General features: G+C 35.8%; 1 protein-coding gene across 2 annotated transcripts in view; it reads left to right on the forward strand.

Moving 5' to 3' along the window:
- Positions 1 to 7,322, forward strand: part of LOC150085629 (uncharacterized) — a 126,838-nt gene extending 119,516 nt beyond the window's left edge. For both annotated transcript variants that reach the window (XM_090374145.1, XM_090374146.1), the window contains exon 9: positions 7,054 to 7,322. In XM_090374145.1, the coding sequence (XP_090230271.1) occupies positions 7,054 to 7,208 (155 nt within the window). In that variant the 3' untranslated portion in view covers positions 7,209 to 7,322. The remainder of the gene's footprint in view (positions 1 to 7,053) is intronic.
- The last annotated feature ends 9,523 nt before the right edge of the window (positions 7,323 to 16,845 follow it).

Genomic DNA, 16,845 nt, shown 5'->3' on the forward strand with positions numbered 1-16,845 from the left:
ACTCGTGAAGGTATTCACAATATGAGATATAACTTAAAACGATGCCGTTTTACTAATATTCTGATTTATTCAGATATAGCTATGTATTTCTGATGCGCTTGCACTATATTTATACATAGTCTAGACTCTCCCATAGCTTGAGGCGTATGCCCTAAACGCTTTAGAGATGGATAAGAAATATATTGAACGTCTTCAATTGTTTTAAAATCATTGAATCTGGTTTCAAAATCATCGACAACTTTCTCAATTTCAAAAACTTATTTTGTTTCTGAAATTGAGAAAGTTAATTCAAAACTAGTTAATTCAAAAATAGGATATTTTTTCAATGATTTTGCAGAATGATTGAATTTTTTTTCTTTGAGACCCTTAGCCATTGCCAAAAATTGATATTTATATGCAGAAATAGTACTAATCATGTCGCCCACATTTTTATTTTTTTCTTGTAATTCTAAATTCACCAAATACGGGGGATGCGGGAAGGTCAGGGAATGACCACCGCATATCCCGGAGCAATATGGCCTTAGTTGCTAATGCTCCTAAAAACCAAATAACAACAACAACAACAATTCTAAATTCAGATCACTTAATTTACTGGTAAAATCTGCCAAAAAAGCCAAACACACAACCACTCCTTATCTTGTAGCTGCTGATAATCATCTGCCCTTTGATCAACCATTTTTTTTAATTTCATTCAACAAATTTCGCTGTAAAAACTTACTCCAACTCAGCCACCTGTGTGTAATATCAGATCACATCTGTGTGTAATATCAGATCTGGTTCATTTTCATCGAGTTGCATTTTGAAACATCTCCTTTGAAGAGATTGTCCTCTGATGCAATTCATGATTTTGAAAGCTATGTCCATAACACTTTTTGTATTTAATCTTTTGTTGGCTAACACATGTTGGTGGATGATACACTGGTAACTCAAATCTGGGAATTCATCATCCTTTTGGCACAATGTGATGAATCCGTTAAGATGCCCCTTCATTACTTTAGCTCCATCTGTTGTTATTGAGACAAGCTTAAATAGTGGTAATTTAATTTTTTCAATAAAATTTTTGAATGCGTTAAGTATATCAAGACCTCTAGTTCATTCTTTTAACAAAACTATACCTAGCAGTTCTTCTCTAGTGGCAGAATCATTGAAAACCATACGAATAAAAATGAGATTGAGCTGTATGTCTATAACACTTTTAGTATTTAAAGAGAATCTGTTCTGTCTAAATATGCATCTTTGATGAATTGACCATCAGAAAATAATTTGCATTTTTTGCAAGACGACCACTTCAAATGATGCTACAGTTACTGCTTTAGATTGTAAATTAGGTGTCATGAAGAAACTTTGTTGTGCGAATAATCTGGATTTAAGTTCTTTTAATTTATTTTTTCTAAGGTCACTATTAGGCGGAAAATCCGATTGGTATTTACCATGGAGCGCATTGAAGTGCCTTTCTAAATTTCGTTTTTTGGGTATAGCTGCGGATGCATTGCAAATCAAAACATTTTTCTTTCATCATTATAAAAATGTATTCTCGTTATTCTCCGTATAAAAAGTAGTTCTCACTCTTGATGAAAATGATGCGTTTTACTCTTTTTTGTAGTATTCATTTTAAATCAAAGGGTATTAAATTAACGTATAAGTACTGTCCAGTTATTAATATCAAGTAATCTAAATAAGAATTCGACACACATTGCGCTCTCCATAATGTAACTGCGTGAATTTTCACTAGACAAACGTAGCGGCTGTGCAGCAACAAGAGAAGTCATGTGGTTCAACAGATTTGTAATAAGCGTATGCAGTGGGACGGATAACAATAACAACATTTAAATTTGGCTAATCTATTTTTATATACAGGTGACCCCTGCTTAACGCTGATAATTCATTCTGGAAAAACAGAGCACTAAGTGAATCCGCACTAAGCAAGCGCCGACCGGGCTAGCCGAGTGGGTAAAGTACCTGCCCGGCAACCCAAAGGTCGCGGGTTCGATTCCCGCCTCGGGCTTGGATCAAAGTACTGCAAAAACCTTGGGAGGTGCAATATGGCCACAGAAGCCGATGCGCCAACAACTACCAAATCAAAAAAAAAAAAAAAAACTAAGCAAGCGCCACATTCCCATAAGGTAACATATGTATTTGTAAGTTGCGGTTGGTGCCATAGGATATTTCCTAATCAATAATAAATGGTAGTGAAAAGATGCACAAATGTCGGTCAAAATACTTAATATTCAAATATTTGTACATATAAAATATTCTGCATTACATACGTATATAATTATGTGGTAACTACTTACATATAAAAATTAAACTTAAAATTCCAATTAAAATCATGAATTTAGCATTAGCATTAGCATTAGTAGAGGCATTTGATGCAAGAAAGCAAGCTTATGCAGCATCAGCCAAAAAAAAAAAAAAAAACCCACTTCCACTTCACCCCTCTGTTCGTTCAAAATACCTGTCCAGCTGAGCCTTAAACTTATTTAGGCTATCAACCTCCACCACAAGGGATGGAAGTCTGTTCCACCAACCAACCACCCGCTGGCTAAAGGCAAATTTCCGCACGTCTATCCTACATCTGTCTTTCCTCAATTTGAATTTATGCCCTCTCAGGTGATTTTTCTGAGCTAGAGGAAGAATCCCATCAGCATTGAGCATGCTTAAACCATTCAAGGCTTTATACACCTCTAAAATTTAATTGATCTAAATTGATTTAATTTAATTGATGAATTTAATCATGAAAAATGTGTTGATTTTGGGTTGAACTTTGGCCCTCTTCCAAATAAACTAAAAGGGGTATTAATTTTAAATTCCCCGCAGCGCAGCGTTACCACCCAACAATAAAGTAACTGATCCTTCACCGCTTTGAAACTTGGCATGTTTTTTTCTTCTTTCAGTATGAAACTTCTTTTAGGCATTCATTTCTACAAAAATCCTGCTTAATCTATGTTAAAAACTTGTTGAGAAATATAACACATAATACCCCTCTTCAATAATTTTAACAAGTTCTCTTTTGAAAGTTTCGGCTTCTCCCTGGATTTTAAATCTATTCAACCAGCCCCTACCAGTTTAAACTTTTTTTTTTTTTTTTTTTTAAGGAGTTTTCTTCAGATCAGATCATATTGGCTAATCTCTCTCTCTCTCTCTTTTTTTTTTTTTTTTTTTTAATATAATATTTAACTTAACTGAATTCTGCATTGGATATTATCTTCAATAAAATTAGTTAGTCTTTCCATTTCAATACTAATAGCCGGCCTAGTCCTAGTTGCTTGCAGTGAAACAGCTATCTTTCCCACTGCTAAAATTAATTCTTTATTTTTTTATAATTGTTCTTACAGCTAAATTTGCAAGTCCTAAATTATGGCACACATCTGCTTGTGGTTGACCAGAATCGATTCGCTTCAAAACGTCTAATTTAATTTTCAAATTCAGCCTTTTTCTTACATTTATAGTCTTCGTACTGTGCCCAGACATTGCTTTTTTCATTCTTATCAGCCATTATTAACTAAAAATGTAACTGCGTTGGTTGCATTAATTACGAAACAATGTTCAAGTAAACTCCGTTACGCACGATGTCTAATACGGTACTGAGTGATGACTAGGCTTCGGATAAATGCATATAACACAAATATTACAAGCAATATACTTGATCATTTTTTAAAATGTTGATCTCGGAACTACGTAACAAGTCACTGTACTGCAATTAAATTAGCATGCGAGAAAATTTCACTGAGCATGGGAAAATTTCTCAAGTCGGCGTGGGAAACGTTTTAATGCTGTTTTGCTATTAATTTTCAAGCTATCGACTCCATCAAATGAAACGATTTCGTTAAATATGCCAAAAATGCAATCTGTAAAAGAGCGTTATAGTGATCTGTGACAGCGTTATAGTCAGATACGAGTTATAATATAAGAACAGTGTTATAGCGAATCAGCGTAAAGCGAACCGCATTATATTTAAAATTAATATATTTAAAATTCTGTATATTTAAAATATTTGCTGTATATTTAAAATTCGTCGTGATCGACTTTTTGGCCACCCCTAGAATAGATGATGGTTGCATGTTCATACACCTCACCATTTCAAAACATCCCACAGGTGTTTTCAATTGGATTGAATTCAGGAGAATTTGGTGACCAATGAAGATGGATGATTTTATTTTTACTGTATTCCTTGAACCACATGTGCACAGTGCATGCCCAGTGACATGGCACACTGTCGCCTTGGAAGACATGCAACATGTCTTCCATGCACCAATGGCAGGGTGCACATGGTCTCCTGAGAGCTGCAGGCAGATCTCACCAATGAAATGTTAACCATACCTACCAGGGGTCTTAGCTCTTGCCAGAAAAACATACCAAATATTAAGCAACCAATGCTACCTAGATAGTGGGCACCATGCATGATGGATCTGGACTCGTTGCTTTCACCACATGTGAAGGCATCCATCGGCAAGTTTCACCATGTATTTAGATTCAACCGACCACCACACTCGTTGCCAGTACTCCAGTGTCTAACCAGCATGTTGTTGGCACCATGACATTCACCGTCAGTGATCAGCAGTGAGGAGAGGTTGTCTCTTGGATTGTCTGCTGTGGAACCCCATACATGTCTGGCTTGTAATTTTGGATGTTTTTCTCGCATTTCCCATATTGTATTGCAATATCAACTGTTATACAGTGACCTGCTGTTGAGCCCATGCAACGCACTGTGCCCAAAGCTTCCCGTGAACATCCTTTACAGTTCTGTCAACAGGTAGTTTGACCCATTTGACACCATTCTTTGTACACCTTAGCCACACCCGAGCAACTGATAAGATGTGCCGTTTCTGATATCGAAGCACCTAATGCATGAGCTTCCACAATCATGCCCATTTTTAAACTCCATGATATCTACTGTCTCATAACTGCTGCTTTATCACTTTGACTTGCACAACCAAATGCAAATTACCACTGCTCTAGCATATGAAGCTGTTCAGCATTTTACACTGCAAGCTATGCAGCATAGTCCATTGCAGATGGGGTGGTCATAATTCAGTGATCACTGAGCTTATAATTAGCATGGAGTTATATCAATAAAATAAAACCAAAGCTTTCAATGGCAGTTGCCATTGAAAGCTTTGGTGTCAACAGTGGAATTTTATAGTGATAGTACTTCCTTAAAAAAACATAGCATGTTATGGTTCAGTCTGGATTTTGTAAGCTGAACATATATTATTTTTAGAATGGGTATAGTTTGTGAATACCTGGCAGCACCGTCCCAGGTGAATTTTGAAAATCACTGTGTTTGGGTGTTGCTCATTGTTTTCTTTTCAAAAGCAAGTTTTAATAAGTTGTAAGTTTCTGCAAAAAAATTTGATTAGTTTGTAACAGAAGTTATGTACAGTAATACCCCGAAGTTACGCGATAGGTGGGTCCGACGAAAATCGCGTAAGTCGAATTCGCGTAAGTCGGGGTACAACTTTGCATATAAATACATATAAATTTTGCTCAATTGAGACCAAGGACTAACAAAAACACTAGTTTAGAAGAAAAATATTAATAAAATTGCAGTTCTGTATACATATTAATACAAAATATGTATTAAAAAAACAAATGACTTACGTTAAAAAGTTATTTCGATGTCGATGGCTTCATAAAATCTAACAAATTCATCTGACGACACAGCGCCTTCTTTTTTTCACGCAGAATTTCTTCGTAGCAAGCTAATAATTTTTTTTATTCCTTGCTTTGTAGCTATAACGCGTTCTTCGTTGGAGTCTATGTTTTCTAAAATTTTTAAGCCCTTTACAATTGAGCCCTTTTCAATTTTCAACCTGTCAAGTTTGCAATTGTCATGTGCTTTTTGCCGTTGCTTCATTTAGGCCTGTAGCACGTGCAATATCACATGGTCTTTCATTTCGCTCAAAGCGTTTCACAATTTCATATTTTTTCTCTATCGACAGAGGCGGACTGGCCATAAGCCTTACCGGGGCCAGTGTAACCCTGGTGGGCCAGTGTGATTTTGGCCATAAACCATAGTATGAGGCCACTATAAATTTTCCCGAGTAAGAATTTTTGACCTCCGCCTCTGTTTATCGATAATTGCTTTTCTTTTTCTCTCTGAATCTGCAGTGTCTTCACCAGTACGCTTCCTTTTCACACCTTTTAATTAAGTATTTTACTAATTTTTAGGGAATAAAGCGCAATTACAAAACGAGGAGGCACGCTTGATACGCATAAACAAAGCTGCGCGCATGTAGCAACTGAATAAACAACACCATAAAGGCAGAGATACACTATTAACACCCCACATTTCTAGGGGTTACTACCATAAAACAATAAAAATCCAGTTGCGTTTCTGCTAGTGAAATCTGTTATAAACTGGTAGTAAACTCGATCTAATTGCATTTGCGATTATATCGATAGCTGGAATTGTGTTGGTTTTTACGCTATTATGGTGAAATGTGTTTTTCCCTTCACTGATATAAAAAATATAAAATCAGCAAAGTTGAATTTTGTTCATCTTTCGCTCTCATTCTCCGCCGTCGCACCGTATATCGATAACATGAAAAACGACCTTGAAGATAGTGGGCGGCAGCGTTGCCAAACGAAAAAATCAAGAACCGTGTAACTCCGAGTTCGCGTAAGTCGGGGTATTACTGTATATGGTTTCTTTAAATAACACATCCAGTGATTATGAAATATAATGGCAAATGACTCCAGAGATGGCATTCTAACAGACTAAGTTAATCTGCAGATTAACTTGGTGCTAACTATGGCAGTGTCATTCTGCAACCAGTCAAGAAATATTTCTATCATGCAGCATATAATTCTACCACTTTCTTTTAAATGTGTGCAGCAATAAGTTGTGATCCATTCTTTTTGATATAGTTTATTCTCTTCATTTCTGTTGTTGGGATCAAGATCAGTTTTAAAGTTTCCTTTGGCTAATTCCATCCTATTAAGTATTTTCATGTATTACTTAATTATAGGGCTTTGATTTTAATTAATTTGAAAATCTTCTTTTAAACCTTCTCCACCTATTAGATTAAATATTCTGTTATTTCATTTCAGGAGTGCCATACAGCGAGCATTCCAGTTTTAGTGAATTACGTCGTTTTGTACAGTTTTTACAGCCTAGGCAAGTCATCCCCACAGTTAATGTTGGAAGTGTTCAAAGCCGAGTGAAAATGTTTTCAATATTCAGAGAGTGGCTACAGTCATCCTAATTTTCTTTGTGGTGAAAAATATATATAATAGATATTTTATATATTTTTTCTGAAACTGGAAATAGTAAAATTTTTAAGAGTGCCTCGAAGAGAAAATTATCATAACAAAGCAACCTGGACATCAATAGCCTAATATATCAATCCTAATAATAGTCTTCAGCTTATTTTTACTTTAACTGTTAAAATATTTAATTTTATTTATTCTTTTGTATATTTGGTTCACTAAAAGAATGATAATCTAAGTCATTAGTTACAAGAAATTGAAGATAAAGATTGTAATTAAAAAGTGGAAAAGTATATGCTATTTATTTAAAATGTATGCCGTTCCCCCGTACTGCAGTTTTGATCCTTTTTGTGATCTTGTCAGTGGGTAAGGAAGCACTATGTCATCAACTAGTGAACATTTAATGACCCAGTGATGAGAAATATTTGCAATGTGTGATGGTCTAGAAGTTTTCAAAGCTCGATGAATTGAGGATGAAAAAAAGCTTCATGCTACTCAGGAGCTATAAAACATTGTACAGGTAAGTCACATCCTCAGTTTATACACAAGCATTAACCCTGTGACAGGTATACAAATTTCCTTCAACAGCTTTAAAATTTAAAAATTTTAAATTTCACTTTTTTGATGCTACCTTTTACTTTCAAGTTGTGAATAATTTAAAATTATTTTAAATTATTTTTTTAAAAATAAAACTTCTGCCATGCTTCAGACATGTTTCTTTTAATATAATTTGTGGTTATCTTTACTTCTGTTGGGCTCATGCAAAATTAAAAATAAATTTAAAAAAATAATAAATAAATAAATTGCTCATTGTGGTGAATGGGCTGCCGCCGAGAGGTATAAACATCTGAAGCAAGAATTTCTATTGGGAGATGCATGGACATAAATTGCCATAATATTGTAATATGCACTTTAAATAATCAGCACTACAATGAAGAAGTATAATTGTTATTTATTTAAAATTTACACCATTCCCCATATTGTGGTTTTGACCCTTTTTGGGTCTCATTATGGGGAGGTAGGTACCAAGAGCCAATGACTTGAAACCATAATGAGAAATATCCACAATATGTTTGATGATATTGAAGTTTTCAAAACTGTATAAATTTAGAGAAACACAATGGTCTTGAAGTTTTCAAACCTCAATGAATTTAGGGGGAAAAAAGCTTCATGCTATACAGGAGTGATAAAACATATTGTACAGGTGGAGCATATCTTCAGTTCGTATATGGCATTAATCCTATGACATATGCAAATTTTCTTCAACTGGCAGATGCACCTTGGTGTACGATATGCCATATTATAACCTTGTCATATTTTGGACACTATAAAATTTTATACAAAATATATAAAAGTTCACCTGAAATTCTTTGAGCTTTGAAAACTACATTATTAAGCACCTCACATATTGTAGATATTTCTCTTCACTGGATCATCAAGTCATTCATTCACAGTGCTTACTTTCATGCCAAATATGACCCCAAAAAAAGGGTTGAAATTGAGTATTCAGCCAGATCTTCAACTGCTTAGGCTTGCTGATACACTTCCATTATTAGGGTTCCTAGATAAGTGAAACTGTGTATTTATTCTATTGTTCAGTTATTTTCCTGGCTTCTACTTATTTTCAGTCTTGGCTTTATCGAAGTTCCTGTGCAGTTTAAGCTATTTAGGGATTTTTCCAGGTCAGGCAGGTTTTCCACTACTTACAAAGTTTAGTATGGCAGTATCGATATCATTATCTGCTAAAGTCTTGATTAAATTACTTCTCTTCATGGGGTCAAAGGCTAGTTTAGTCTCCTGTCAATCATAGTTATGAGGATTGCATCATCTGTGTCCTTTTCCTAATTCTGAAGGTTGTTCTTTTTTCCATACTACCTTAATATCATTTTTTTACTCTGTTGTTGGAATCTAATAAATATTTTGTAGGTATGAATTCCTATCCACCATTCGTCTGGTATTTCATTTTGCTTCAAGATGAGGTTTAAAAGTTGGGTGTTCAAATGAGTTGTCTGCTTCCCTCCAAGTTTTTACTCTTCTATAGATACTGCATCTGTGCAAGAGCCTTATTGTCCTTCATCTGACAAATACGGAGGATGTGGAAAGGTCAGGGAATGACCACTGCATATCCCGGAGCAATATGGACTTAGTTGCTAGTGCTCCTAAAAACCAAATAACTAGCTAACCAACCTTCATCTGATCACTATATGGGTTTCCTCTGGGAGAATTTTGAGCACGTCTTTCTCAGTCCTTATAAGTAGAGGCAAGCCCGAGTAGTTGAAAATCTGGTAGAAATGCACTATTCATATTTCTCCATTCTTCCCTGTATTCTTTTACATGGAACCAGTGGTTACTTACAAAACCACATTTATTATCACTGTGCGATGCAAACTGCAAAAGTCAGATGAGTGAAGTTGTGTGGTATTGTGAATCGAATTGTAAATTATGCTCAAGTGGTGGAGGAATATTTTGAAACTGAAGATATCTGACTGCCATGGCTAGCATGATCACCAGACTTAAATCCAAACGAACACATGGGGTGCATTTGGCCATTGCATTGCATAATGACAGCCAACTCCTTGATCACTTGGTGAGCTAAGGTCTATGCTAGTGGAAGAATGAGATTTTTTTTTGCTTATATCGAGCATGGTTTACTGCTGTGACACCTGTTTATCCATTGGAGGGGATCATGTCACACTGATGTAGTGACCATATTTTTGACCATCTTGTATTGACTTCTGTAATGTGACCTTTTTTTGATAATTCTTAGACAACCCCCATACCTGTCCCAAGTTTCTCGCTGTCTCCTCATATCATTGTTATTCTATGGAAACCACCATACCAAATTTTGTCCCACTTCATTGCAAACTGAACGAGTTATACCACATTTTCTACGTGTTCTGTTAATCATGTCGAGCAGTGTAGTTAAATCAAAATTTCCACCAGAGCACTATTTGCTTATCTCTTTTTTTTTTTTTTTTTTTCAATCCACATGAGACACTAACAAGCAGTTTTCAACATGTTCAGCCTTCCCCCTCTGCACAGCTACTATTCCATTCTATTTTTCAGCTGTCAAATTCTCCCTCACTAGGCTGAGAAATAAATGATAAAAGTCAGAACTTGGTACATCACATTCATGGTTTCTAGAATGGTTATCCGGTGGGATTGAATTTCATCTTGCAAGTGTAAGAGTCACACCCTGATAATTCCATTTGTGGTTCTAGAGAAGTTATCCAGTTAGATTAAACCTGCTCTATTGCAAATGGAGAAGGGTTAACCTAACTGGATAACTTCTCTATATCCAGAATAGGTAATGGTGTAAGCTAAACCACTCTATCTTTCCTGAAGGAAGGATAGATTGCATAGCATGCATCAGTACTCACAATTTCACTGCCAAAGGCAGAAAAATTACGAGTACATGATGCACCTAATAAATGATAAATGGTCTTGGTCAGCTTTTTGTTTTGTTTTTAGATTCTCATTTTGAGCAATAGATGATGTACAAGCTTTTCTAGGGCATCCTAGCACTGGGATCCTGAGCAACACAACCTTGGTGACCTTAATGGTTATTGGATATAGAGATAAAAGTTCTGGAGATTTATTTATTGTATTTTCCTAGTGTCACAGCAATGACCAGCTTCGTTGCATCTGCCTTATTGTCCAGCTATTTGACTTTATCCTTTTTGCAATTTCTCTCTGCTAGGTTTTTGAGTTGGTAGTATTCTGTTCTTTCTTCTGAGCTTGGTTGTGCCAGTTTAATTTTGACCTTATTTTCCCACACAAATTTCCATTAGCTCAGGCGTAGTGACTGCCTCTTAGCATCCCAAGATGTTCAGGATACTGCACAAAAGATGTTTAATTTCTGGAGGCACACAGTTAAGTATTTATCAAAATTCAGTTTGGTGTCTAAAACTAATCCTAATAGTCTTTCAGTTTTTGATGAGGTTCTGAATGAAGGGACCGTAATCTACAGAAATGTACTGCTGTGGTTTTTCGTCCAATTAACTGATAGGAACTGCATTTTGTTCAAGTTTAAATTTTAGTTATTGCCAATTGTAGCTGTCTTCAATGATGGCCATGCATGTAAGCTGGAATGTTTTGAGTTAAGTTAGTAATGCAAAAAGGGTTGCTCTTAAAAATTGCCCTCCTGTATGTGAATTGCAGATATCTTACTCAGAGGTTCTGAGATGGATAAAAGTCTGAATGAATCAAGGCCTTCTTCCCAGGCCAAGATTGTTATAAGTCTTGGAAGATTCCCAATATCAAAAGTTACTGCTATCATATGTTGTTTTTTTAATAAAAGCATTTTGAATGTGTGCTTCAGCTTTGGTGTGATTATCCATTGCAGAACTGTTATGACAGTAACTAAATTGACTGTCTTCAAGTCTTTGGTGAACCCTCTTTTATAGGATTTTCCATATACAGCTGATGAGATTAGAATGATAGCAGTTGGGGAAGAAAGCCTCCCTGCCAGTTTTCCCTATGGCTACCACTATTCCCTAATACTGTACCAAATAGCAGGAATAAACACCTTCAAACCTCAATTAGTTCTGCTGGTCCAACAGAACTGTTTCAGGAATTTTGGCTAGCTTCTTAGAGTTCAATAATATTAAATAGTAGGTTATAAGAATATTATTGAGTAGTATCAAACTTAATCTTCCATATCTATTTGTTTGATTAAATGAGTCCTCGTAAGAAGCAAGAGTATGAGGTGGCAGTAAAGGTTTCTGCAGTGTCAATAGAAGAAAAATCTTTTCCCTTCCAAGATATGATCAGAAACAAAGTTTGCTGATACTTCCCACTAAGCATACAGATATTTCTGCAGATGGTTGAGGTGAATCTAATCCAAGCATTCAGTTCCACTTAGCTATGAATTCTTCGTGCTTCAACTTTGAGTCACTTATAGTTAAGATTTTCTGTGATATTTTGGCAAAAAATGTTCCATCCTTTATTTTGTTTCCTTTTAGCAAGAAAAAAATCTCTTGTCTGCCATCCATCATATCATTGTTTGGCAGCATTTGGTTTTGGTATTGCACGGGCAGCAGCCTCAAGTACCTGTTTTATGATATACTTAATGGCATTATTAATAGTAGTGGTAAGGTTCAAATGATAATCAAATTGGTTTAGATTAAAAAATTGTTTCCAGTTGAAAATTCCAAGTAATTCATTGGTTACTGTGATAATTTTAAAAATTATGGGAAAGTGGTCACTGTTTTTAAGGCCAGTTGGCACTGTATTCCATGCTAGGATAAGCAGATGAACTTATGGAAGGTATGCGTTCAGTAGTGCTAACTGATAGTTGTCAAGAACAGTTTCAATCATCTGCCCTCTACAACATATGTTTAGAGAACACAATGGATGATATGTAGGTTATCTAGTGAAGCAACTGCAAATGATTAAATAAATTGTCAAGTTGTATGGTAGACTATAGAGTATTTTAGAGCAAGAGCCTTGTGCTACATGGTAGAATAATTAACGTATAGGTTAGTGCAATAGCATCGGTTTAATTCGTAGCCATCTACCAAAGTAGTTAAATTAGCATTGTTTTAATTATATCTCATACTGTGAATGCCTTCACAAGTTGCCACGGTATTGTACTACCTTGAAATGGTGTCGTTTGGATGGTAGTATCCATGATAATAAGTAACAGTAGCCTTCTCCACTGGTGAAGTGTTACTTGTTCGAGGTAGTACAATACCATGGCAACTTGTTGTGAAGGTATTCACAATATGAGATATAATTAAAACAATGCCAATTTAACTACTTTGGTAAATGGCTACGAATTAAACTGATGTTATTGCACTAACCTATACATTCTATGGTAGGGAACGTTATGTTAAAAAATAAAGAGAGACAAAAGTGAGGATAATGCCAAGGGTAGTCTGAACAGTTAGTGCTTCCAGAGCAGTGCAAAGCTCAATAGGTCTGGATGGCATGTTTATTTGGATTAAAACTGCTAATTCTCTTTTTGTCTTGGAATTCAAGATAACCTGTTATATCTGTGTAGCATATATTTTGAAAAACTGAGTAGTACAATTGTAGGATAAATTTGTTTCCTGTAACCAAATGCAGACTGGATCATGCTAATGTATTAAATCTTTTAATTCATCTAATTTATTTCTTAAGCCTCATTACTTGGTTTTAAATTTAGACTGGCTTGTTTTTCTTTGATCATGTTTAGATTTGCCTCATTCTGAAAATACTGGACACCAACATCCATCTTGTCATTAGCACAAAGTAGGCAAATAGTATTACTGTTATCTGATTTCTCATCAATCCATACTGTTCTGATTGTTCACTTGGTGCAGAGTTTGATTCTTTCTCCTTTGTCAATATTTGCAATGAAGCATATTTCAAGTGGCTTGGTATTAGTTGTACTTTGTTTTTGCAATTGTCAGTGTCTCACTATTCACAAGAAATGATCTGGCCCATCAAGGAAGGAGTATTTTAGAAATTGCAATGGCTGTCTGTGTTAATCTTTAGTGTTCTTGATGGCACTGACTTGGCTTGATTGAAAGGCATTAACATTCAATATCTGCATGCTTCTTGGTGTAATACATTTTTTCCTACTTTGTACTTTCTTAACCAATTTACAGTCATAAACTGGAATATACAGGGTGGGGGCATTGTAGTGCTACATTGCATTCAGATTGGGATTCACGGTCCTTAGAACCATGTAAGGGACAGACAGCTACACCTTGACATGCTGTCTGGGAATTCTTGTACTTCTGGAATTTAAAACACTGAAGTGGATTTGGAATGTATGGGCAAATCTTACAAAGGCAGATAGCTTAAACTAATAGAGAGAGAAAGAAAGAAAATTGATGAAATTCTGTGCTTTAAAATTCTACAGTAATTTCTTCCTCAAATTCTGAAATGCTTAGACTTGTATAAAGTCCTGTGTGGGGATTACTGAAATGGGAAGGCCTCCAAAAGTTTGCATCATGACCTGCCTAGATCAGTTGGGTTGAGATCTTTCCATAAGAATACCTCCTGCATAAAGCTGTTTGGCTATTTTACGAGTACCCACCATGCATCTGTGCTGTACAAGAAATGGAGATAAGGTTTAAGAGGTTTTGTTGATACTGCATGTTCAGATCATGCTGCATTCCAAATCAGAGTGATTGGGAATGCAGGATGTTTTTTTTTTTTTTTTTTTTGGTTCAGATATCTCATGTGCAAAGCTCATAGGTTGTGTAGTTGCTGAGATTAAGGGGTTCATGTTTATTTATTTATTTTTGCTGAGTTTTGGATTTATACATGCTCACCACTAGCAAGAGCAGTGTCACCGGTGACAAAAAGAAAGGTATCTTTCCTTTCTTAATAGAAAGCATACTTCACTCGAAAGAGGCAAAGATTAATTTAATTAAAAGACTAACCCTCTATCATTCTTAATAAAAATGTAACATTACCATGCATATTGGACTTTTTTCCACCATTATTATGCTTGTAATAATGCCATGAAATAAGTCAAAATCAAATTATTTTACCTTTTTGAAGCCAATTTATTTCAATCAATTATGACCAACAGAAAAGTCCATTTTTCATGCTGAAAATATATTTTCAGTTATTTTTTTTAAAAATACCCTCATGCACTTATTTTTTCACTAACTATTGAAATACATAAATTCACTGTTGGCATGTTGAAATAAACAATCAAAAATCAAACCCCATGCACCATAGCAGGTGGATCATGGCAATAAACATCTGATAAAGGTGAAGTGTCAGCACAGCAAGATGCTACGATCAAACGAGCCAGCACTCTTGATTGGACAATAAATGCTTTTAATCTTCAATTCAAGTTTTAGAGTGCTTGATAATTAGTCAAGAACTAAATATTCCTTAAAAAAAAAAAAAAAAAAAATTTGACGCAGAATTTCATTTATAAAAATATTTTTATTTTAAAATTTAAGTTGTCTTGATGGGTATTCTCCAGTGTCCAGTAGAGGGCTTAATCTATGTGCTGTTTTGCTAGCACTTAGGGCCACATCGAGCCAACAAGTAGCTTCTTCATTCACTAGACTAACTCCATCTGATTCCTTTCTGTGAGGTTTTCAAAGATGTAGTTTAGCACTTCCAATACTACATTCCAGTGATGTAGCTACCATGTAGGCAGGCAAGGCAATTGCCTTCGGGCCCTATAGGGGCCCGGCATCTTTGGTCATGATGTTTTTTGCAATTTTCATTAAGTAGGGGCCCGAACATGTTCTTTGCCTCGGGGCCCAAAAAAGGGTAGCTACGCTACATTCAATCAACTAAACTGAAGTACAGGATTGCTATTACCAATTGTGAAGTTAAGGCTAACAATATCTAAAGAAAATAAGGTAATAATTATTTTTTTTTTTTTTTAATCAAAACCCCAAATAAAAGGTATAGAATCTACAATATTCAGTACTGTACATGGGTTGAAGACTGAAGATCTTTTTTGACTTCAGATTTGTATCTCTGTAGATTGCAGTTTTCAAGAAATAAATGTGAAGGAAGGTTCCTGAAAACAGAGGAAGCAGAGAAGGTTCTGCAAGTTTGAAGTGTTGGACAGTAAATTGATGTTGATAGATCACAGCTCATTCAGACAGGTTTGGAAGAAAATGGGGGAATTAGATGCCAAATTATAAGAAAGTACCCATGGGAGTATCTATAGAAAAAGCATGCAACAGAAATAGAACATGTAAGAAATAAGTCATTAATTAACCTGACTTCCTTCTTTTGAATGGAGTCTAAAAACATAAGAGATTTTGAGGCACCTCCCCAAATGCAAGTACAATATTCCACAGTAAGGCAAATTTGAGATTACAGAATGAGTAGCATTTAGAAAAGTAATACCAGGAGCAAAACAAAAAACCCAGTTTTTCGATGATATCTGGGGTTACTAACAGTCCCACCATCATGAACGCTCAAGCAAAGAAATGACCAGACTCCACAGAAATTGACTTACAAGTGTCACCTGAACATCAGTTCCATCAGCATTTTAGACTCCCCGGTAGCAAGCTGTAGTTTGTCATACCTGAATGCTTGTGACCCAAAAACCAGGCAACAATTATCTCAGTGGAAGAACCCATCTTTGCCCCAACCAAAGAAAGCCCAACAAGTGAGGATCAATGTGAAATCCATGCTGATCCATTTTTTTGGACAGGATTATCCATAAGGAATGTCCTTCCTGGCCAGACCATCAATGCAAAGTTATATTGTGATGTCCTGAGGCAGTTAAGGGAAGCTGTCAGGAGGAAACATCCAGAGAAGTGGTGCACAAAGAATTGGGTCCTTCATTGTGACAATGTGCCAGCCCACACATCTCTTGCTGTGACGCGTTTTTTGCATCCAGCAACACGACAATAGTCCCCCACTCCCCTTATTTGCTAGACTTATTCCCTGCAACTTCTTACTCTTCCCAAGAATGAAAATCAAGCTGAAGACTTGACAGCATAGAGGATATCCAAACCGAATCGCAGGCGGTGCTGAACGCTATGACAAAGGACTTTCAGGAAGCATTCAAATCATGGTAGAAGTGCTGGGATTGGTGTTTACAATCTCAAGGGGACTACTTTGAAGGTGATGAATAAGACCCAAGGTGAGTCTAATTTATTTTATAAATACATTTTGGGAACTTTTGGGTAGCACCTCGTGTATATAGGAGGA

This window comes from Mastigoproctus giganteus, chromosome 5, assembly GCF_048544385.1.
Source record: "Mastigoproctus giganteus isolate SK-2022 chromosome 5, ASM4854438v1, whole genome shotgun sequence".
In the NCBI taxonomy this organism is placed as follows: domain Eukaryota; kingdom Metazoa; phylum Arthropoda; class Arachnida; order Uropygi; family Thelyphonidae; genus Mastigoproctus; species Mastigoproctus giganteus.